We start from the raw sequence: 20,618 nt of genomic DNA on the forward strand, positions 1-20,618 counted from the left end.
AGCCTTCGCCTTCATACTATCAAACAATACATATATTTCCGTCACTATTGGACCAACCGACCTCAGCTACAACAGCCTACTCTACTCGGACGAAGTCGGCCCGACGACTTTTACGCTTGTCAAACGTATCGATGCCAGCGAACATCACTGCAGTGCACTACACTACACCGCAATATCCGGCGCTGCATTCATATCGTGCATGACCACACGCGTGCAGGATCACACGCTCGCACTTACGGGGCGGCCTCCAGCTCGAGGCGGGCCAGGTGCAGCGAGCTCACGAGGCCGATGGCCGGGTGGAACGACGCGCGGATGTACTTCTCCACGGGCGGCTGCTGGCCGTACTTGTTCACGCGGGCCACGAACTTCTCGCGGATCAGGTCGAACAGCTTCTCGCGGCGCGCGATGCCGCCGCCGATCACGATCACGTCCGGGGACGTGATGAAGGTCACGTTGATGCACAGGTTGGCCAGGTAGTGCGCGATCGTGTCCCACACGGGGTCGTCGTCCGTGATGTTGGCCAGCTCGCGGCGGTCCACGCCCGTGCGCGCGGCGATGGAGCCCGAGGCCACCATGCCCTCGATGCAGTCGCCGTGGAACGGGCACACGCCCTTGAAGCCCGTCTCGACGTCCTGCGGCGCCTTGGGCACGATGATGTGGCCGCCCTCCGGGTGCATGAAGCCGTGGATGGCGCTGCCGTTCGTGCACACGCCGACGCCGACGCCCGTGCCCACCGTGATGTACACGGCGCTGCTGATATCGCCGTGGCCGCCGTACGCCACCTCGTACAGCGCCGGCGCGTTCACGTCCGTGTCGAAGCCGATGGGCACGTCCGGGAACGCGCGCTTGAACACGCCCACGACGTCCGTGTTGCCCCAGTTGGGCTTGGGCGTAGCCGTACGTGGGCGACTTCTTGTTGAGGTCCACGGGGCCGAACGACGCGATGCCGATCGAGTCGAACTTGCGCTCCTTGAGCCACGCCACGACGGCGCCCATGGTCTCGTCGGGCGTCGTCGTGTCCACCTCGAACTTCTCCAGGATGTTCTCCGGGTGGTCCTCGGCGATGGCCGCGACCCACGTGGTGCCGCCCACTTCGACTCCGGCGAAACGAGGCATTGTCTTGGGTTGGGTGGGTCTTGTAGTAGGTCTTGTTGTTGTGGCGCTTGCTTGGTACGAAACGAAATGCAAAATGACTCTCTCACTGCTTTTACCGCGCCGGTGGCCCGAGGCGAGGCGAGCAGATCCTCCTCGATTCGAGGTCACTGACGTTTGCAATGAGAGAGCAGAGCGCTGGCTGCCTGGGCTATGCATCTCTGAAGTCAACTTCAACGAGGATGCGCGCAGATACACGGGGGTCCTCCAAGCAGCCGGGAGTTGACAGGCATCTCTTGACAAGCATCCAGCACCGCACGAGCTCGAATCGACACTTGGGACGACTGCAACGGCGCGAGTGGAGGCTAGTGCGTGTGAGTGTATATTTGCAATCGGGTCGGGGGTGAGCGGCCTGCCTGAGTGGGGCTTCCTAGGGGCTTGTTGAAAAGCGTCCGGCCAGCATTTGAGCTTTATCTACCGCAACATTAACCCCCGCACGGAGCACCCGCTGACTCAGACCGTCTGGTTGCAGCGTGGTTGCTGACCTCGAGGTCTCCAGACTCGGCTGGAGGTCTGCAGTGCCGTGTTCGAGCTCCCTTGAGTGAGGAATGCGGTGCTATGCCATGCTGTGTCAGGGCTGGCCCGGGAACTTCCAGGCCGGAAGACACGTTTCGAATTCACGCTTCACCGCGCAGCTTCAACTGCAAGCGGTGGATAGATTTTGCATAGAGGAGACCAAGCGGACAAAGCTTGTCCGTCTTGCAGTGCGGCGGGCAGGCCCCACCGAGTCACACCTCTGCGAGTGTAGCCATGACACGATCGAGCTCGCTCGCGGCGTCGTTACCTACCAAACGAGCATAGTACATATAGTGACTCACTATACTGTTGCACGTGTTGGCACTGGCATGTTCCACTCGCCCAACATATTCCACACAGGACACACAAGATGAACATCTAACGTCTCGTTCCATCCCAACAGCCCAACACCGTCGGCCACAGCCTTCGCCTTCATACTATCAAACAATACATATATTTCCGTCACTATTGGACCAACCGACCTCAGCTACAACAGCCTACTCTACTCGGACGAAGTCGGCCCGACGACTTTTACGCTTGTCAAACGTATCGATGCCAGCGAACATCACTGCAGTGCACTACACTACACCGCAATATCCGGCGCTGCATTCATATCGTGCATGACCACACGCGTGCAGGATCACACGCTCGCACTTACGGGGCGGCCTCCAGCTCGAGGCGGGCCAGGTGCAGCGAGCTCACGAGGCCGATGGCCGGGTGGAACGACGCGCGGATGTACTTCTCCACGGGCGGCTGCTGGCCGTACTTGTTCACGCGGGCCACGAACTTCTCGCGGATCAGGTCGAACAGCTTCTCGCGGCGCGCGATGCCGCCGCCGATCACGATCACGTCCGGGGACGTGATGAAGGTCACGTTGATGCACAGGTTGGCCAGGTAGTGCGCGATCGTGTCCCACACGGGGTCGTCGTCCGTGATGTTGGCCAGCTCGCGGCGGTCCACGCCCGTGCGCGCGGCGATGGAGCCCGAGGCCACCATGCCCTCGATGCAGTCGCCGTGGAACGGGCACACGCCCTTGAAGCCCGTCTCGACGTCCTGCGGCGCCTTGGGCACGATGATGTGGCCGCCCTCCGGGTGCATGAAGCCGTGGATGGCGCTGCCGTTCGTGCACACGCCGACGCCGACGCCCGTGCCCACCGTGATGTACACGGCGCTGCTGATATCGCCGTGGCCGCCGTACGCCACCTCGTACAGCGCCGGCGCGTTCACGTCCGTGTCGAAGCCGATGGGCACGTCCGGGAACGCGCGCTTGAACACGCCCACGACGTCCGTGTTGCCCCAGTTGGGCTTGGGCGTGCTCGTGATGTAGCCGTACGTGGGCGACTTCTTGTTGAGGTCCACGGGGCCGAACGACGCGATGCCGATCGAGTCGAACTTGCGCTCCTTGAGCCACGCCACGACGGCGCCCATGGTCTCGTCGGGCGTCGTCGTGTCCACCTCGAACTTCTCCAGGATGTTCTCCGGGTGGTCCTCGGAGATGGCCGCGACCCACGTGGTGCCGCCCACTTCGACTCCGGCGAAACGAGGCATCTTCTTGGTGCTTGGGGGGTGAGGGACTTGCTTGGGACTTGGGAAGTTCCAGAATGAGTCGTGAGTGGATCCACTCGGCGCGCGGCGTGGAGGTGACCCCCCCGCCCGGCGCACCTGAGGGGGAAGTACGGGCCAGCAGGACATCCGTCCCGATGGCTGCTTGGTCCCAACGTTCAAGCAGCTGTTTCGGGCGGGTCACTTAATTCCTCGCGCGGCCTCGGAATCCGAGTCGGATGGGGGATCAAGTTCAAGCGTCACAAAGAGGGAACGTGGCCTCGGCGCTCAAGGCTTCGGGCCCCGGGCCCGTGGCCCGGCCAGTGACCACCACCGAGCGGAAGCGTGTGCAATCCGCGTGGAAGCGCAAGCTCAAATCGGCCAGGAAGCACCGAGACCCGGCTGACTATGCGACAGCGGCCGGCATCTGGAACTTTTCACATGGGTTCTAAAGCCGGCGCCGCAAGATCAGGTTGCACCGCACGAGGTAACGCTGCTGGAAGTTCGCGGAGCGTGGCACTACGGTAGCTGATGAAGAGGGAGCGGAAATGCCGACCGCGACCGCTTTGAAGCATGGCGAAGAGAAGCAGCTGCAGCATTCGGCAGCTCGACAATCGCTATTGTACAGTATGGCCCGACGGTGGAGCGCCGCGTGGCGTACAGTGGCCGTGGGCGGGCTGCTGCTTGTAGTTTCCACTTGTAAACACCCTCTACGTCATGTTGTCGTGCGCGACCGGGTGCTAACACGCTTCAGTTTACTTGACCTTCCCCTACGATGCAGCATTGCAAAGTCACGCTCTCCACGGCGCCGCGCCGCGCAGCAACTTCATAGGCAGCTTTCGCTTTATGTGGTTGCCATACACGGCTCCGCGGCGGCAGCTCTGAATTGGCAGAGCAGGCGCTTCCCACATCGCACTGCCCAAAGTGAGCCCCATGCTTGTCAATCAAAGCCCGCGCGTGTCTATGAACTTCATCCTTGAAGTTCAAAGAGCCGGAACAACTTCAGAATCACATAGTCGCGGCGCAAGTACGTCAGCACGACTTCAACTCGAGCAAAGTATCTTCAAGCCCTCCAGACCTTCCTGCGTCTATCCGTTGCAGCAACCAGTTTCCAGACCATTCATTTGCATTTCGTTTCGTACCAAGCAAGCGCCACAACAACAAGACCTACTACAAGACCCACCCAACCCAAGACAATGCCTCGTTTCGCCGGAGTCGAAGTGGGCGGCACCACGTGGGTCGCGGCCATCGCCGAGGACCACCCGGAGAACATCCTGGAGAAGTTCGAGGTGGACACGACGACGCCCGACGAGACCATGGGCGCCGTCGTGGCGTGGCTCAAGGAGCGCAAGTTCGACTCGATCGGCATCGCGTCGTTCGGCCCCGTGGACCTCAACAAGAAGTCGCCCACGTACGGCTACATCACGAGCACGCCCAAGCCCAACTGGGGCAACACGGACGTCGTGGGCGTGTTCAAGCGCGCGTTCCCGGACGTGCCCATCGGCTTCGACACGGACGTGAACGCGCCGGCGCTGTACGAGGTGGCGTACGGCGGCCACGGCGATATCAGCAGCGCCGTGTACATCACGGTGGGCACGGGCGTCGGCGTCGGCGTGTGCACGAACGGCAGCGCCATCCACGGCTTCATGCACCCGGAGGGCGGCCACATCATCGTGCCCAAGGCGCCGCAGGACGTCGAGACGGGCTTCAAGGGCGTGTGCCCGTTCCACGGCGACTGCATCGAGGGCATGGTGGCCTCGGGCTCCATCGCCGCGCGCACGGGCGTGGACCGCCGCGAGCTGGCCAACATCACGGACGACGACCCCGTGTGGGACACGATCGCGCACTACCTGGCCAACCTGTGCATCAACGTGACCTTCATCACGTCCCCGGACGTGATCGTGATCGGCGGCGGCATCGCGCGCCGCGAGAAGCTGTTCGACCTGATCCGCGAGAAGTTCGTGGCCCGCGTGAACAAGTACGGCCAGCAGCCGCCCGTGGAGAAGTACATCCGCGCGTCGTTCCACCCGGCCATCGGCCTCGTGAGCTCGCTGCACCTGGCCCGCCTCGAGCTGGAGCAGAAGTAAATTGCGTCAAGAGAGAGAGTAGGCATGGCCGGCCGGGTTGCGTCCAGCCCTCCTCGCACTTGCAGTAGATGGTAGGCAGATGAGTGCGAAGGGGGTCGTAGTCCTGTAGTAACTAGCTCCTGGTGGCATTAATACATGCCGTGGTTTGTGTATCGAAATGGCGCGGATCTCGTCGTGACTCTTCATCTTGCTGGAGAGAGTATGCCGCGCTGGAATGAACACTGGGAGGCTGCTCTCTTTGAGCGTGCAGTAGTGCATCCATCGACAGGCCCGAAGCTCGGCGTCAACTACGTGCAGGCGAGTGCTCCCTCCACAACGGTTGAGCTGCAAACTGCGCCGTCGTCGTTGGTCGTCGGCCAGGACCTGGCCAAGCACGGCATTGCTGGCGTCGTGTGGAACTGCGTGCGTGTCATTGCTCTGGATCGCGTGCGTTCGGGATGGTGTTGCCGCTGCCCTCTTTGACTCTCTCTCTCCTCTTTCGGACATTAACAGGCGCGTGCAATGGTGTCGTTCTTCGAGGCCGAGCCGCAGCTCGTAACGCATCGACATGTACTGGAGCTGGGTGCAGGCCCAGGCGCGGTGGGGCTGGCACTCGCAAGCACGGGCGACGTATCTTCGCTGCTGCTCACGGATCTCGAGAGCGTCTTGCCGCTGACCTGCTCAAATGCTCGAGCTGCTGCGGCCCTACACGCTTCGGCGGCCTCACTCGCAGCCAGCGAACGTTTAGCTGTCCACGCGCTGTGCTGGTGTGCCGCGATTGATAAGCCCTCTGTGGGTCACACCGAGAGCTCACGTGAATACTTGTGTTGCCGTAGGGGCGAGCCTGCGGATGCTGTCATTGCCGGCCGGCAGGTCGACGTCGTGGTGGCTTCGGACTGCCTGTATGAGTCAGCTTCCCACTCCGCTTTTCTTTCAACCTTGCTGGACGTGACAACCCCCTCGAAGCCCGGACAGCAGGACGAGGAGCAACCACGACAACATCCCGTCGTGCTGCTTGCCTACAAGCAACGCCTGCCAACGTACGTACTAGATTCCCCTCGTTCACCGTTGAGCATTATGGTACTTTCCTCACCATTGTTGCAAACCCCAGCAAGGAAAAGGTCTTCTTCGAGACGGCTGCCAATCACTTCAGCATTGCTGTCTACGCTGCAGACTCGAGTCCTTCGAGCTCCAGCAATAACACTGGGGATGCTATTGAGTACAACGACGAGGCCATTTACATTTGCAAGCTCGAGCGTAAGGAGGGTGGCAAGACCGCGGTTGGAACACTACGACGATGAGCAGAGAAGACAATACATGTATGCCTCGGGCGGCAACCATATTCAAAACCTAAAACCACGCAAACGTTATACTTTTGCCTTCCTCTATCCGTCAGCCGCGCACGAGTTACAGCTTCAGGAAGCGCAGCACCTCCTTGTCAAAGCACGACTTGAGCAGCGTGTCGCCGTTCACGATTTTAGTTGTCGCCACGATGATGTCGTAGGGGCCTGTGCAAGCAGAAAACACAACCAAACGTGAGGAAAAAACAAGCTGCAGACAAGAAGACTAAAACAAAGCGAAAAACTCACAGTCAGGCTGGCGAGACAGATGACGCAGCGCAGCAATCTCCATGAAGGTCACACCACCCAGGTAGTACACGAGCAGCACCTTGCGTTCCTCGCTGCCGAAGTTGTCCAGCTTGGACGCGGCAGCAGGCGCCGCCGGGTCCTCGCTCGAATTCTTGCTTGTAGTCTGCGTGACTTCTCCCGAGGGTCCAGGTAGCTGACGCAGGCCTTCCTGCACGGCGCTCCAACCGCGCGGCTTAATCGCGCTCTCAACAATGCGCACAGACAGCGGGGCGTACCCGGCGGCGTGACTGCGACTGACATAGGCGATGTCGCGCGGATTGCGCGGATCCACATCCTCGTTGAGCAGACGGAAGGCTTTCCGAGCGAGTCCAAAACCGCTGGCCTCCGTCCACAGAGTATCGCGCCGACTGAGCAGTCCTGCCTTCTCAAGGTTGCTGAGCGCCAGCATCATCTCAAAGCCGTACGTCTGCACAAGCTCGCGACTCAGGTGCGTGTAGTTCTTGGTCTTGATGCCACCCGCGGCGACAGATTGCAGACAGAACTGGCGCAGCACGCCAAGCAGCGGCTCCTGGAAACCGATCCGCTCCTCCAGCTGCTCGAAAATCGTATCCCCCGTGAGCACGAGGTTCTCAGCGTCCTTAAGGTCACGGAAGCTCTTGGAGTCGGTCGTCTTCTTGATCAGCTCGGCCAAGTTAATGTGCTGCTGCAGCGACTGGTAGTTCTGCTTGAGGCCTGGGATGCGCTTGACGAACTCGCGGATCTCGCTGATGGAGGCGTCCCGGTTCTTGCGGAACTCGTCGTAGCGCTCGCGGATCTCGCGCGCCTGCTGCTGCAGGTTCATGCCGAGACGCTCGACGTGGTAGTCGCGCACCTCCGCGTAGAGTTTGTCGTTCGAGTTGAGCGGCACGGACACTTGGGCGGGTCGGTTGCTGTTGGCCGAGTTGGGGCCGTCATCGTCGGCGATGAGCTCGGCGTCCACGGTGATGAACCCGTGGGTGATGCCGAGGATCTCGTCGAGGAGTCCCTCGTACGTCATGGGGGAGCACATGGGGGTCACGAGGTCCACGTTCCGGTCAATGAGCACGAGCGTGTCGATCTCCGGGTCCAGCACGCCGATGGGGTTGCCGGCCACCTCCTGCTCGCGGCGGAAGTGAACCATCATCTGGTAGATGACCTTGGCCATGGTGCCCTTGTACTTGACGTGCGGGATCATGCCGAAGACGGTCTGCAGCTTGACAAGCGAGGCCGCGACCGTGTGCAGGTTGGTCTTGTCCCCGTCCACGTAGAACTCCTTGAAGCACGCGTCCAGCTCGAGCGTGAGCACGTCGTCGTCGAAGGGGATGAGGTCCAGCTTGTACTCGCCCACGCTGAGGCTGCCGAAGACGCCCTCCTTCTTGAGCACCTCGTCGCACACGAGCGTGCGGCGGCTCACGTAGTACAGGTGGAAGCGCTTCTTGGACGAGGAGGACCCGCTCGCGCCCAGGTCGCGGATGTACTTAGCCACGTAGCGCATGGCGCGCACCGACGGCCGCACGAGGAAGAGCACGAACTCGCAGCTGGTCTTGACCGTCTTGCCGAACGCGTGGAAGTCCTTCACGCCGTGGTCCTTGAGCACCGCCGTGCCGTCCACGAGCACGTGGTTCAGCGGCCCGTTCAGCTCCGGGTCCAGCACGAAGCAGATGTCCTTGCCGATCGAGTCCAGGATCGAGAACAGCTCGCGCCGCGAGTCCTCGCGCAGCACCGCCAGGTTCAGCACGCCGTTCTCCAGGGTGCACGCCTTCGACATGGTCCTAGCTGTAGCTGCGGTAGCTGCGGCGGTAGCGTCTCCCTCACCTTCCTCGTTCTCCCTGGTTTTTGCGGGCGGATATCTGTCTGTCTGTCTGTTAGATCAAGTTAATCCTCTCATTTAACCGGGTTATCCTGGTAGTGCTACGGCAGTAGTACGTACAGCCCAATAGGGATTAATTCCCGGACCGGAATATGTGTGCCCACACAAAAGGTAGGTATCGATTCAATACAAATTTCAAGTGCAACCTCCTTATATTATTGGGGAAATCCTGTTTCGGGGCCGTATTTTTGAAATAATTCTGTTTCGGGGCCGTAATGTTCAATTGTTTTCCCGGGCCTGGAGGGAATGGAGCGGCAGTGGTTCGGGTCGGCGAAGGGTGGGGTGTTTTCGAAATCTGCTGGGTTATCAGCATGTCATACGCGGCACCTTCCACAACGAACAACATTGCAGAGAACATGGGGCTGCCTATGGGGTTAAAGGCCTGTCATCGCCACAATTGGAGACCACTGGGGATAGCAAAATTATCATCCATCAGCAGCAGAAGCGGCGACCACCAAAGGCTAAACACCTCACTCAGCTATACTGGCAAAGTCGGCGGGTTGCGGATCAACTGTCCGTGATCAGCTGGCAGCATCACATACGCGATTTCAACAAGATGGCCGATGCGCTCGCCAACCTGGCGATGAATACACGGCGTAGCATGCAATGTAAACCCACTCGAGTCATCGGCTCCGACTCGATCTGGGAAGATCTTCATGCCTACGCAGCCAGTGACGTGGGGCACTGGCTGGAGCACATCAGCGATGAGAACGCTTCGGGGTTCGGGGCCTTCACACCTTAACGGTTGGGGGCAGCCCTGAGTGTGTAGCCACTAGGGGTAATAAAGCAGGGAGATCGGTTAGAGACGACCTCCGTCAAGGTCATCGATGTCGTTAGCCACGAAGTTAAGTGACAACAATGTACCTCAATGCCAAAACAAAACACGAAGTTAAGTGACAACAATGTACCTCAATGCCAAAACAAAACATCAATTGAAGCGTTATTCTTGGAACATACCTTGATTTGGAAAATACCTCCGTCAAGGTCATCGATGTCGTTAGCCACGAAGTTAAGTGACAACAATGTACCTCAATGCCAAAACAAAACAAAACAAAAATCAATTGAAGCGTTATTCTTGGAACATACCTTGATTTGGAAAATACCCATAACGTACCCTGTAGCCCAAGTGTATCCTGTTGCCAATGTGCACTCTGTCATGTATCGTGTTTCCCAACTGTAGCCTAAGTGTACCCTGTAGCCTAAGTGTAGCCTGCAGCCTAGTGTAGCCCGTAACTGTGCCATACAAGCTTACGATGGCATAACACCGCCTCGCATAGCAGTCTCGGGATCTTTCTGGTGCTTCTTCCGTTGCTTTCGTGGCTCTCGCACGTTTGGAAGCGGGCAACCCATTACCTTGTAGCAGGTAGCAACAGGTAAGCAACAGATCCGCTTTCTATTCAGCATTCAGTATCCATACACTGCATGTTAATACCGTACAGCTGAAAGGGAGACGTACCCGCGCGACATAGGTAACCACTGCAAATTCAAGCATCTCCTTATTACGTTAGACGCGCCCACAGGTGAAGCCATCGCAATTGACTTCCTGCATGGCCACTAAAGACCACCAATCGTTGTGACATAACCAGTAAGCTACTGGTAGTACCGGTAGCAGGGTATGCTAAGTACGATGGTTTACCGAGCCAAAAGAGCGACAATGCCCCCGTTTAAGCAGCGCCGCGCCCCGACACCTGACGGAGAGAGAGAGAGCTCCGCCGTTAGCCACCGCGACCACAGCGAGCGTGTGTTTGCGCCGCCAGCTTCCTCTGTGAATGAAGGACGAAGGTGCTAATGGTTGTTTGTGTAGCACAGCTGGGTTCTATTGTTTACATGTCTCCAAGCGATGGGCTAGCGACTGGAGGGGAACGAAGTGCGCGTGGCGTCGATAGAAGAGCTTCGAGTTGCCTCTACTAATGAAAGACCGCCCGAAGCGCGTTTACCGGACGATCGGAGAAGCGTGTTCAGATACGGAAGAAGAACAGGAGCAATGGAACCGCTGAGAAGGCTTCCGATATCGATAACCGCCTCGAAGGGTGCCGCTATAGATGGATCAAAGCCTCATGCGATTCAGCGCAATATTCTCCGCGTGTTACGTACATCCCCGTTTGGCTACACTAGGCTACAGGCTACACTTAGGTTACGGGCTACACTTAGGCTACAGAGTACGATTGGGAGATAGGTAACACTTGGAAAACAAGATACGTTACTGTTAACACATTGGCAGCAGGATACATTTGGGCTACAGGGTACGTTACATATATTTTACAAATCAAGGTATGTTCCAAGAATAACGCTTCAATTGAACATTACGGCCCCGAAACAGAATTATTTCAAAAATACGGCCCCGAAACAGGATTTCCCCTTTTTTCAGCGATTGACATGTTAAGCGGTAGCGCCGCTACCGCTGCTCGACGCCGGCTGCGGCCGGCGGCATGCCTGGCGCGCGGCGTGGCGTCCAGTGCCGCCGCAGACGCCCCAGAGGAGGAAGGCGTGCTCACGCGCGAGTTCATCTACGCGTCGCTCTACGCCAAGGAGGCCGGCTACTTCACGACGGCGCAGCGCGAGGTGCTGCACGCGCCAGCGCAGGGCATCGACTTCGGCAACCTCTGGGGCGCCGGCGAGTACCGCAACGTCGTCGCGCAGCTGTACAAGGAGAGCCCCGAGGCGTGGCTCACGCCCGTGGAGGTCTTCGCGCCGCACTACTCGCAGGCGCTGGCGCGCTACATGCTCAGCTCGCCCTTCCTGCGCCAGGACCAGCTCGAGATCTTCGAGATCGGCGGTGGCTCCGGGTCCAACGCGCTGCACATTCTCGACTTCCTGCAGCAGCAGGCGCCCGACGTGTACGCCAAGACCAAGTACACGCTCATCGAGATCAGCCCCGTGATGGCCGAGCGGCAGCGCAAGCGCGTCGAGGCCGCGCACCCGCAGCAGTGCACGGTGCTCAACCAGGACATCCTGACCTTCGCGGACACGCACGCGCCCGTCAACTCGCAGTGCTTCTTCCTGGCGCTCGAGGTGCTGGACAACCTGCCGCACGACAAGGTCACGCTGCAGAACGGCAAGTGGTTCGAGACCGTCGTGCTGATGCAGCAGCAGGGCGAGAGTGAGACCGACGCGACGCCGCTGCTGCGCGAGGCCACGCGCCCCGTCAAGGACATGCTCATCCGCCAGACGCTGCGCTACTTTGGGTGCGAGCTGCCGCTGCGCGTGTCGTACAAGAACAACAGTGGGCTGGCCCAACGCGTGCGCCGCATGCTGGGCAAGGACGACCCAGTGCTCCACTCAGCCTTCGTCCCCACGGGCGCCATGCAGCTGCTGAACACGCTGCGCACGGCCTTCCCGAAGCACCACTTGATCGCAGCCGATTTCGACTCCCTACCGGCGCCCAACCTGGACGACAAGTCGCCGATCAAAGCTATCGAGCACCCGCTAAGCCCCACGGCGACGTCGTCCGGCACGCTTTTCGCTGGCAACGCACCCCTTGTCGCGTCGAAGGTTACAGGTGAGGATGACAACGTGCACGGCTTAGTCTGCAACTAGTATTAAACAGCTAGCTGACTTGTGACCACTTACCTATTAATGCGTAGGTGAGACCAAGGACCACGACACGTACTTGGTGCAGGGTGGAATCGCCGATATTTTCTTTACCACGGACTTTGAGCGACTCAAGAAGGCGTACTGCTCCGCGCTCCAGCGCGAGTCGGATGAGGTAGGAGGCCTTGTGGGGGACGAGGATCGCCCAATATCGAGACTTGACACGACGCTGCGTGTTTGTTTGGCAGGTATCGGTCGTCAAGTCCTCCGAGTTTTTGAAGGAGTTTGCTGATGTACAGAAGACCAAGACTATCACTAGGTACGTGAGAGGCACCTGTCGTGAAGCTTGGACTCGGCTAACGTGATTGGTTGCTGTTCACCGTTCAGATACAATCCGCTGCTAGAGGATTACTCCAACACGAGCTTCATCTTGTCGTAACTTGCGCAAGCATCCCTCCCCTCACCATTTTGCACAATCAAAAGGTGTGAGTTGTGCCAAAAGACAAGAAGCATTGTTTAGATAGAGCTAGCATTTCATAAGGGCGTAAGACCGACGAGAAAATGCAGCTTCTCGAATAATACTGATCATCAATGCTTGCCGGCACGTCGACGGAGGAGCTTGGAGTGAAGATCGGACCCAATCTTCTTTTGCTTGAAAGCATCTTGCGCCTGCTCGCTGCACCTCGGACACATAACATAAGTCGACGTGGGGATGTCTTTCGTTGCTAAGCCAAGCTTTCTAACATCCTTTGGCAAATGGTCCTGTAACACCATAAGCACCGGGTCAGCATTTGTCCAAGCCGCTAACGAGAAGTATCGAGAGGCTTACCTCGCAGAACGACGTGACGCAAAATCGACACGAATACAGAGCAATGATGCCGCAGTCCTGGCAGCGATGGCGCGGGCACACCCACGTCTTGCCCTCTGGTACTTCGTATCCCAAGCAGTCTGCACTCACACAAAAGGGAGAGATAATTAGTCGCAACTACGGCATTAGGAAATCCGTGGCTCGCTTACCTTCGTGGTACACTTTCGGGCAGCGCGCAAAGGCTCCGTTCATCCCCTTCCAGTCACATTCGATCACATCTCCACCGTCCTTGCAGCAGAAGCACACATCCTCCGACTCCTTGAACTCGTCCTTCACCTCGCGCTTCAACAAGAACTTGAAATATGTCACCACGTAGTCAAGCGGTTTCATCGCTGGCTCGGAGTTGACTTGCATCGGCGGTTCTGGGCCGTCTTCATCTGCGGTGCTCTCCTCAATTTCGTTACGCCGCTTCCGCTTCTTCTGCTTGGGGGCCGGTGCAGTCGAAACAGCCTCCGCCGGCACAGCATCGGCGCTGGTTACTTCTTCGCCAGCAGCGACTTCATCATCATCATCTGTTGAGCAGTTCGGGCACAACCAGTTCTTCGTCCGCCACACCTTGTGTGCCTGCGCCTTGCCGATGAGCTTGTCGATGCAGGGCATGCAATACACGCGCGTGCAAATGTTGTGCGCGCACGCCTTGATCGACTTGGCTGTCATCTTGTCTGTCGACCGGGCGCACAGCCCACAGAAGTTGTCGCGACTGCCCTTAGCGACCGGCGGCGACTGTAGTCGCTGCGTCAGGACCCGCTGCAAACAAACCTTGCAGATATGGACCACCTCGCCCTTGCCGTCCTGTCCAGCAGTCACAGCACACACGATACCATTAGCACCAAACCACTAGCGCCATCAACTTGAGCAACACATCACCAACCTTGAGTACGAACGGGTGCTTCGGGTACTCTGGCGCGTCAGGCTTCCTCTGGATGCGGCACAAGACGCACAGCATCTTGCTGGGCGGCGTGGCGACCGTGACCTTGGCTTTGGCCTTCTTCTTGGCTTGCGTCTGCGTCTGAATCTGCAGTTGTGGTTTCGCCTGCGCGGGCTTCTTCTCCTCCCGCTTGGCCTTCAGGAGCTCAATCCTCTCCTGCCGCTTCTTGGCCTTGACGGCCGCGGCCTGCACCCGCACGCCGTCCAGCGCCTTGCTCTTCTTATACTCCTGGCTGATCTCCATCTCCATCACCACAGAGCTCTGCAGCAGCGCGTACCGTTGCATGCGCGTGAACGCGGCCACTGCGCGCGCGAACAGCTCGTACTCGAAGCTCGAGCGGAAGTGGAAGCAGTAGCACAGGCGCGCGGGCGGCGCGGACCCTGCGTGGGGTCGCAGCAGCGTGTGGCCCGGCGGCGCGTCGGCCCGCGCAATGAGACTGGGCGAGGCCACGGCCGCGGCCAGCGACGACGACGCGTCCTTGTGCGCCGCCGCCGAGTCCTTGCGGCTGGCCGCGGCCGTCAGCACGTGCGTCTTCTTGACGGCCGGCGCCGCATCCGCGTAGCTGTCCAGGGGCGCGGCGCCCACCGTTCGGGCCTCGGGCGGCGGGAACGGGACCGTGACGCCCCACAGCACCGACTGCTCCTGCGGCTGCAACGCCACCGTGGCCAGGCGCGTCACCTGCAGCAATCCCCCACTGACGGCATCGGCCACCACGAGCTTCTGCTGGCTCCACTTGGTCAGGAACGACTCGCGCGCGGGCGCCGGCCGCGGCGGCAGCGTCAGAGCCGCGTCGGGGGCCACCACGCGGAAGCCCGCCTCGCTCTCGGCCTCGGCCAGCTGCAGCAGCACGCCCCGGAACGCCATCCCAACTGTCTGCGAGATCGTCAACGTCCGTCCCGTGGTCCGATACGGTACTACAGTTGCTAATTGAGAGAATTGCACCCTGAATGGGCAACTCAATGAGATCTTGGTCGAAACGACGCGGCCAGGCGTGTCAAAGGACCATTCGAGCTCTGAGCTCCATCTTCCCCGCACTCCTTCCTCTGCTGCCGCTACCCGCAATGCAAGCGCTTACCACCGACAGCCAGCACCTCCTCGCCGAGACCGACGTGTTCGCGGAGGAGCAGCAGGCCAAGCAAGATCAGCTCGATGCGCTGCTGAACATCCTCGCGCCGCCGCTAGAGCTGGAGGCCCGGGACGACAACGACGGTGACAATGGTGCTGCGGCGTTTCCTGCAGAACACCCGGCCGCGCCCGCGGACCTGGCGGCGCTGCAGAGCTTCCTGGCCAGCGACGCCGCGCAGCAGGACAAAATCGAGCAGCTCGTGAACTTCCTGGCCGACGGTACGGCCGTCGTGGCGACGGAGATCCACGACGAGCTGGCGGCCGACAGCCCGGCTGCGGACGTGTTCGACGACGAGCAGACGCAGCAGGAGCAGAAGCTGAAGGACCTGGCCGACAGCCTGGCCGGCAACAAGAACGGCAACACGGCCACCGCCCTGCTGGCCACCAACGCCGGCGACGTGGACGCCACCGGCACGCAGACCTCGTTCCTAAGCGTGGTCGGAGGCGCTGTCGTGCTGCTCGTGGCCGTCGTGCTGGCTGTGGCCACCAGGCGCTCGCGCTCCAAGCACGAAAAGACGGACGACGAGAACAAGGACTTTAGCTACAGCATCCTGTACGAGTGAAGCCGCGGCTGGCGGGCGTACAGGGAATTCGTGTAGTCACTGCAATTGCCTGCTGTGCAGGCAGGTAGGCAGGCAGGCAGGTCGCCTCAACTAAAGCGGTCAATTGAGTTGTTTGCTATTGATCGTCCTCGTCCTTGTGGGGTCCTCCGATCCATCGACGTGGACGCTTGAAGTGCTTATTAGTACTGTGCAAAAACCATACCAATCGGCGTGTTGCGGAATTGCGGAATTGCGGAATTGCGGAAATGAAGGCTGGCGACGCTGACGGCTTGCGCTGACTGGCCTCGTGCGGCCCGGCCCGCCCGGCAGGAGCCTTCGATCAATGCAGACCTGCCGCCGCCGCCTGGACGTTATTCCTGGGGCGGGTCGGTTTTGGCCGGCGCGATCCTGTCGACGGGGCGCACTCCTTGCACTAGCAGAAGCCGAGACAGCAGATGAAGATGGAGGCGCTCGCGTACTTGGCGCGCTCCGACAGCTCCGACGACGACGACGACTTCGACTCGAGCGACGGGCGCCCCACGCCGCTGGACCCCGAGTACTGGCGGGGCATCACCCACTCGCGGGAGGTCGTGCCAGCCCCCACGGCGGCGGCCTACAGACAGCCGAGCAGGATGGACCCGCCGGCGCCGCATCACCACCACTACGACCCCTACGGCGCTGCGAGCTACCCCATGTACCACCAGCAGCAGTACCCGTACCAGCGTCCTGCGACGTCGCCCAGTGCCGTGATGCATGGCCACGGCCACTACGGCGCCGGCCCAGGCGGAGGCGTCCTCATGTCGCCGATCCACTACCAGTCGGGAGGGCCGCCAATGATCCCCATCAGCCCAGTGGCCCACATGGACGCCATGCACGACGCAACCTTCATGCCGCAGCACTCTGGCGTAGGGATGGCGCATGGCCTTCATCGGCCGGGGCAGTGGAGCGACCCAGTGCCTCGAAGCTACTCTCCTGCTGCTTCCGTCGCCGCCGTCTCTCCAGTGTCCACGCCGCAGCAGCTGAAGCAGCAAGTGCGAGAGGCGCTGGTGCGAGCCCAAGCGTATCTGGACTTGGGACCGTTCTTCCAGTGCTACGACATGTCGTACACGGGCGGAATCCGGCTCGGCTCGATACAGGAGGCGCTGGCTAGGGTGGGCGTGATACTGCGAGACCACGTGCTGCAAAGTATCGGCCAGCTCTTCAGTATCCCGGGGTCGGGGCTGATCGACTACATGTCGTTGAGTCGGTTCTTGGAACTGGACGCGCAGGAGTTGTAAGTGGCCCCTTTGGCCTGTGCATTTGACAGCTAAGCCTTTTTCTAACGGGGCTTTTCCTCCATTCCAGGGACAACATGCGGTCGATGGTGGCTGCTCGACGGAGCGTGCTGGTGAACAGCGGCATCGAGCTTGGAGACGTCTTTGTGCAGTATGATATGCACCGGACTGGGTTTGTGCCTCGAGCGACATTCGCTACTATTCTGAGAGACTATAGCGTCTCAATGCCAGAGACGACGCTGCATTTCTTGATGATCCAACTGGCGAAGCCGACCGATACGACGTCCGTCTCGTATGTGCGTTTCCTTGAGATGACCGACGTGGGGGTTGCCAGGAGCGCCTCCGCCAGTTCAACGAACCACAGAATGGAGAGCTCTCCCCCTCGCTTTAGTAGCTGGTCAGGCGGTTGGTAAGTGACTTGTTGTTCTTGTGCTTGCATGGAGCGATACGAAAGTGTGGCCCTCACCTTGTTACTAGTCCTCATTCATTCGATCAGGAGAGCCCTGCGCGAGGCTACGAGCTGCAGACTGTGGTGCCGGTCGCAACTCAAGCTCCTCGAGTTGTGGACCATGCTGCCGCCAGTCCTGATTTCGCTACTCCTTTGCCGAGGCTTGGATGGGTCTGTCGAGTTTGCGCACATCAGCAGATCGCCGATTGGGCCACTCACTGCGAAATATGCGAGACTTCTAAGCCGCGGCCTGGGCTGCGCGGCGAAGGGTATATCAAATGCTTGCATTGCAAGTTCGACAACAACTACGACATGGAGGACTGCGAGATGTGTGGACGGCCACTGAATGCAAGCAACAAAAAGATGTCGAGGGCGGAGAAGAAGAAGAGGTCGAAGAAGCGCTACGTGTCCAGCTCCTCATCCAGCTCCTCCTCATCTTCGTCCTCTTCTTCCTCTTCTAGTTCGTCGGGCCGCCGTCGAGTGAGCAGGCGGAAATCAGAGAAAAAACGTTCTCGTTCAGCCCGGAAGAAAGAGGAGAAGAAGCCTCGATTTCAACGAGGCGAAGAGATTCAAGCCATACCCTTGGGAGAAAGAGGCTATGAAGTCGGTGTTATCGCACGGGTTCGACCAAATGGAACGTACGATATCGAGTTTGATAGTGGGCTCTTGGAAAAGAACGTCGAGGAAAGCTGCATCCTCGAAATCTCGCGAGCACGCGTTATCAAGGCTCGGGATCTGTCAGACGGTGAGGAGACCAAGAAGAAATCGAAAGCAAAGGACTCTGACGACGAAAAAGATCCAGGGTACGAGCCTGGCGACCGAGTCGAAGCTCGGTTTCAAGGAAGAGAGCGCTATTTTGCTGGTAAGATCAAGAAGTGCCGCACTGGCGGATTGTATGACATCGAGTATGACAACGGCGAGGTGGAGCTGCGAGTTCGCTCGAAGTATATTAAACGTGAAGAGCGGAAGAAGCCGAGTCCAAAGAAACCGAGCCCTGGGCCCCCTAAGCAAGACGATGTTTCTGCATCCGAGGTCACGTGGACAAAGGGGCAAAAGGTGGAGGCCAAATTACGTGGGTACCAGGACTACGTACAGTGCATTGTGTTTCGTGTGAACGCTGACGGAAGTTGCGACTTGGAGCTGGAGTCGGGCGATCTGGAGAAACGCGTGCCGGGGGCAAATATTCGTGCAGGCGCAAGCTCGGCGGTGAAACCAAAGCCTGTCCAAAGTGAGGATGAACCAATTCGACCGAAACGGCCTCTGGTGAAGAGACCAAGTGCACCGACAACAAGCGACGATTCTTCTGCTCAGCCAAAACATAAATTCAAGCAAGGACAAGAAATCGAAGCGAAACGCAAAGGGAAGGATGGCTATTATCCCGGCGTAGTGGCTCGCTGTCGCTTGAATGGATCTTACGACATCACCTTCGATGACGGGGAAAAGGTCCTTGCGGTGCCTGCAATGCACGTACGTGCCGCAGACTCCGCGCCACTAGCCAAAAGCACAACAAAGCCAATGACGGAGACACCCTCAGCAAACAAACCATCCTTTATAGTAGGCCAACCTGTCGAAGCTCAATACAAGGGCAAGAGCAAGTTCTACCCGGGTGTGATCTCGCGCTGCCGCCTGAACGGCACGTACGACATCGACTACGACGACGGCGAGAAGGAGACGGGTGTGGCGGCCGAGCTGATCCGGTTGCTGGGCAAGAAGGGCGGCGGCGACAGCGACGACGACCCGAAGGCCAGGAAGTTCAAAGAGGGCGACAAGGTCGAGGCCCAGTACAAGGGCAAGAGCAAGTTCTACCCGGGTGTGATCTCGCGCTGCCGCCTGAACGGCACGTACGACATCGACTACGACGACGGCGAGAAGGAGACGGGTGTGGCGGCCGAGCTGATCCGGTTGCTGGGCAAGAAGGGCGGCGGCGACAGCGACGACGACCCGAAGGCCAGGAAGTTCAAAGAGGGCGACAAGGTCGAGGCCCAGTACAAGGGCAAGAGCAAGTTCTACCCGGGTGTGATCTCGCGCTGCCGCCTGAACGGCACGTACGACATCGACTACGACGACGGCGAGAAGGAGACGGGTGTGGCGGCCGAGCTGATCCGGTTGCTGGGCAAGAAGGGCGGCGGCGACAGCGACGACGACCCGAAGGCCAGGAAGTTCAAAGAGGGCGACAAGGTCGAGGCCCAGTACAAGGGCAAGAGCAAGTTCTACCCGGGTGTGATCTCGCGCTGCCGCCTGAACGGCACGTACGACATCGACTACGACGACGGCGAGAAGGAGACGGGTGTGGCGGCCGAGCTGATCCGGTTGCTGGGCAAGAAGGGCGGCGGCGACAGCGACGACGACCCGAAGGCCAGGAAGTTCAAAGAGGGCGACAAGGTCGAGGCCCAGTACAAGGGCAAGAGCAAGTTCTACCCGGGTGTGATCTCGCGCTGCCGCCTGAACGGCACGTACGACATCGACTACGACGACGGCGAGAAGGAGACGGGTGTGGCGGCCGAGCTGATCCGGTTGCTGGGCAAGAAGGGCGGCGGCGACAGCGACGACGACCCGAAGGCCAGGAAGTTCAAAGAGGGCGACAAGGTCGAGGCCCAGTACAAGGGCAAGAGCAAGTTCTACCCGGGTGTGATCTCGCGCTGCCGCCTGAACGGCACGTACGACATCGACTACGACGACGGCGAGAAGGAGACGGGTGTGGCGGCCGAGCTGATCCGGTTGCTGGGCAAGAAGGGCGGCGGCGACAGCGACGACGACCCGAAGGCCAGGAAGTTCAAAGAGGGCGACAAGGTCGAGGCCCAGTACACGGGCAAGAGCAAGTTCTACCCGGGTGTGATCTCGCGCTGCCGCCTGAACGGCACGTACGACATCGACTACGACGACGGCGAGAAGGAGACGGGTGTGGCGGCCGAGCTGATCCGGTTGCTGGGCAAGAAGGGCGGCGGCGACAGCGACGACGACCCGAAGGCCAGGAAGTTCAAAGAGGGCGACAAGGTCGAGGCCCAGTACAAGGGCAAGAGCAAGTTCTACCCGGGTGTGATCTCGCGCTGCCGCCTGAACGGCACGTACGACATCGACTACGACGACGGCGAGAAGGAGACGGGTGTGGCGGCCGAGCTGATCCGGTTGCTGGGCAAGAAGGGCGGCGG

General features: G+C 59.8%; 9 protein-coding genes across 9 annotated transcripts; 6 read left to right on the forward strand and 3 right to left on the reverse strand.

Annotated features, from left to right (window-relative positions):
• Positions 1-233: 233 nt before the first annotated feature.
• Positions 234-3,216, reverse strand: PHYSODRAFT_318015 (hypothetical protein; the record flags this gene model as incomplete). The annotated part of the gene is made up of 2 exons (XM_009535549.1): positions 234-845; positions 2,944-3,216. The coding sequence occupies 2 exons, from the start codon at positions 3,214-3,216 to the stop codon at positions 234-236; spliced, it is 885 nt and encodes a 294-aa protein (XP_009533844.1).
• Positions 3,217-3,269: 53 nt separating this feature from the next.
• Positions 3,270-3,662, forward strand: PHYSODRAFT_337864 (hypothetical protein; the record flags this gene model as incomplete). Its single annotated transcript, XM_009535550.1, has 2 exons — positions 3,270-3,341; positions 3,504-3,662. The coding sequence occupies 2 exons, from the start codon at positions 3,270-3,272 to the stop codon at positions 3,660-3,662; spliced, it is 231 nt and encodes a 76-aa protein (XP_009533845.1).
• A 744-nt stretch (positions 3,663-4,406) lies between these two features.
• Positions 4,407-5,297, forward strand: PHYSODRAFT_520447 (hypothetical protein; the record flags this gene model as incomplete). The annotated part of the gene is made up of 1 exon (XM_009535551.1): positions 4,407-5,297. One exon carries the CDS (start codon positions 4,407-4,409, stop codon positions 5,295-5,297), a length of 891 nt encoding a protein of 296 aa, XP_009533846.1.
• Positions 5,298-5,498: 201 nt separating this feature from the next.
• Positions 5,499-6,577, forward strand: PHYSODRAFT_518440 (hypothetical protein; the record flags this gene model as incomplete). Its single annotated transcript, XM_009535552.1, has 4 exons — positions 5,499-5,699; positions 5,790-6,043; positions 6,113-6,316; positions 6,388-6,577. The coding sequence occupies 4 exons, from the start codon at positions 5,499-5,501 to the stop codon at positions 6,575-6,577; spliced, it is 849 nt and encodes a 282-aa protein (XP_009533847.1).
• Positions 6,578-6,605: 28 nt separating this feature from the next.
• On the reverse strand, positions 6,606-8,651 carry PHYSODRAFT_548791 (hypothetical protein; the record flags this gene model as incomplete). The annotated part of the gene is made up of 2 exons (XM_009535553.1): positions 6,606-6,784; positions 6,866-8,651. The coding sequence occupies 2 exons, from the start codon at positions 8,649-8,651 to the stop codon at positions 6,684-6,686; spliced, it is 1,887 nt and encodes a 628-aa protein (XP_009533848.1). The 3' UTR covers positions 6,606-6,683.
• Positions 8,652-11,129: 2,478 nt separating this feature from the next.
• Positions 11,130-12,723, forward strand: PHYSODRAFT_519317 (hypothetical protein; the record flags this gene model as incomplete). The annotated part of the gene is made up of 4 exons (XM_009535554.1): positions 11,130-12,252; positions 12,338-12,459; positions 12,593-12,603; positions 12,672-12,723. The coding sequence occupies 4 exons, from the start codon at positions 11,130-11,132 to the stop codon at positions 12,721-12,723; spliced, it is 1,308 nt and encodes a 435-aa protein (XP_009533849.1).
• Positions 12,724-12,872: 149 nt separating this feature from the next.
• Positions 12,873-14,944, reverse strand: PHYSODRAFT_520737 (hypothetical protein; the record flags this gene model as incomplete). The annotated part of the gene is made up of 4 exons (XM_009535555.1): positions 12,873-13,046; positions 13,114-13,232; positions 13,302-13,944; positions 14,015-14,944. 4 exons carry the CDS (start codon positions 14,942-14,944, stop codon positions 12,873-12,875), a joined length of 1,866 nt encoding a protein of 621 aa, XP_009533850.1.
• A 134-nt stretch (positions 14,945-15,078) lies between these two features.
• Positions 15,079-15,768, forward strand: PHYSODRAFT_347643 (hypothetical protein; the record flags this gene model as incomplete). Its single annotated transcript, XM_009535556.1, has 1 exon — positions 15,079-15,768. Exon 1 carries the CDS (start codon positions 15,142-15,144, stop codon positions 15,766-15,768), a length of 627 nt encoding a protein of 208 aa, XP_009533851.1. The 5' UTR covers positions 15,079-15,141.
• Positions 15,769-16,202: 434 nt separating this feature from the next.
• On the forward strand, positions 16,203-20,130 carry PHYSODRAFT_459935 (hypothetical protein; the record flags this gene model as incomplete). The annotated part of the gene is made up of 4 exons (XM_009535557.1): positions 16,203-17,020; positions 17,092-17,430; positions 17,499-18,852; positions 19,240-20,130. Coding segments are annotated over 4 exons (3,402 nt in total), but the record flags the coding sequence as incomplete, so codon positions are not given.
• Positions 20,131-20,618: the final 488 nt, after the last annotated feature.

Source organism: Phytophthora sojae (assembly GCF_000149755.1).
Source record: "Phytophthora sojae unplaced genomic scaffold PHYSOscaffold_8, whole genome shotgun sequence".
NCBI lineage: Eukaryota > Oomycota > Peronosporomycetes > Peronosporales > Peronosporaceae > Phytophthora > Phytophthora sojae.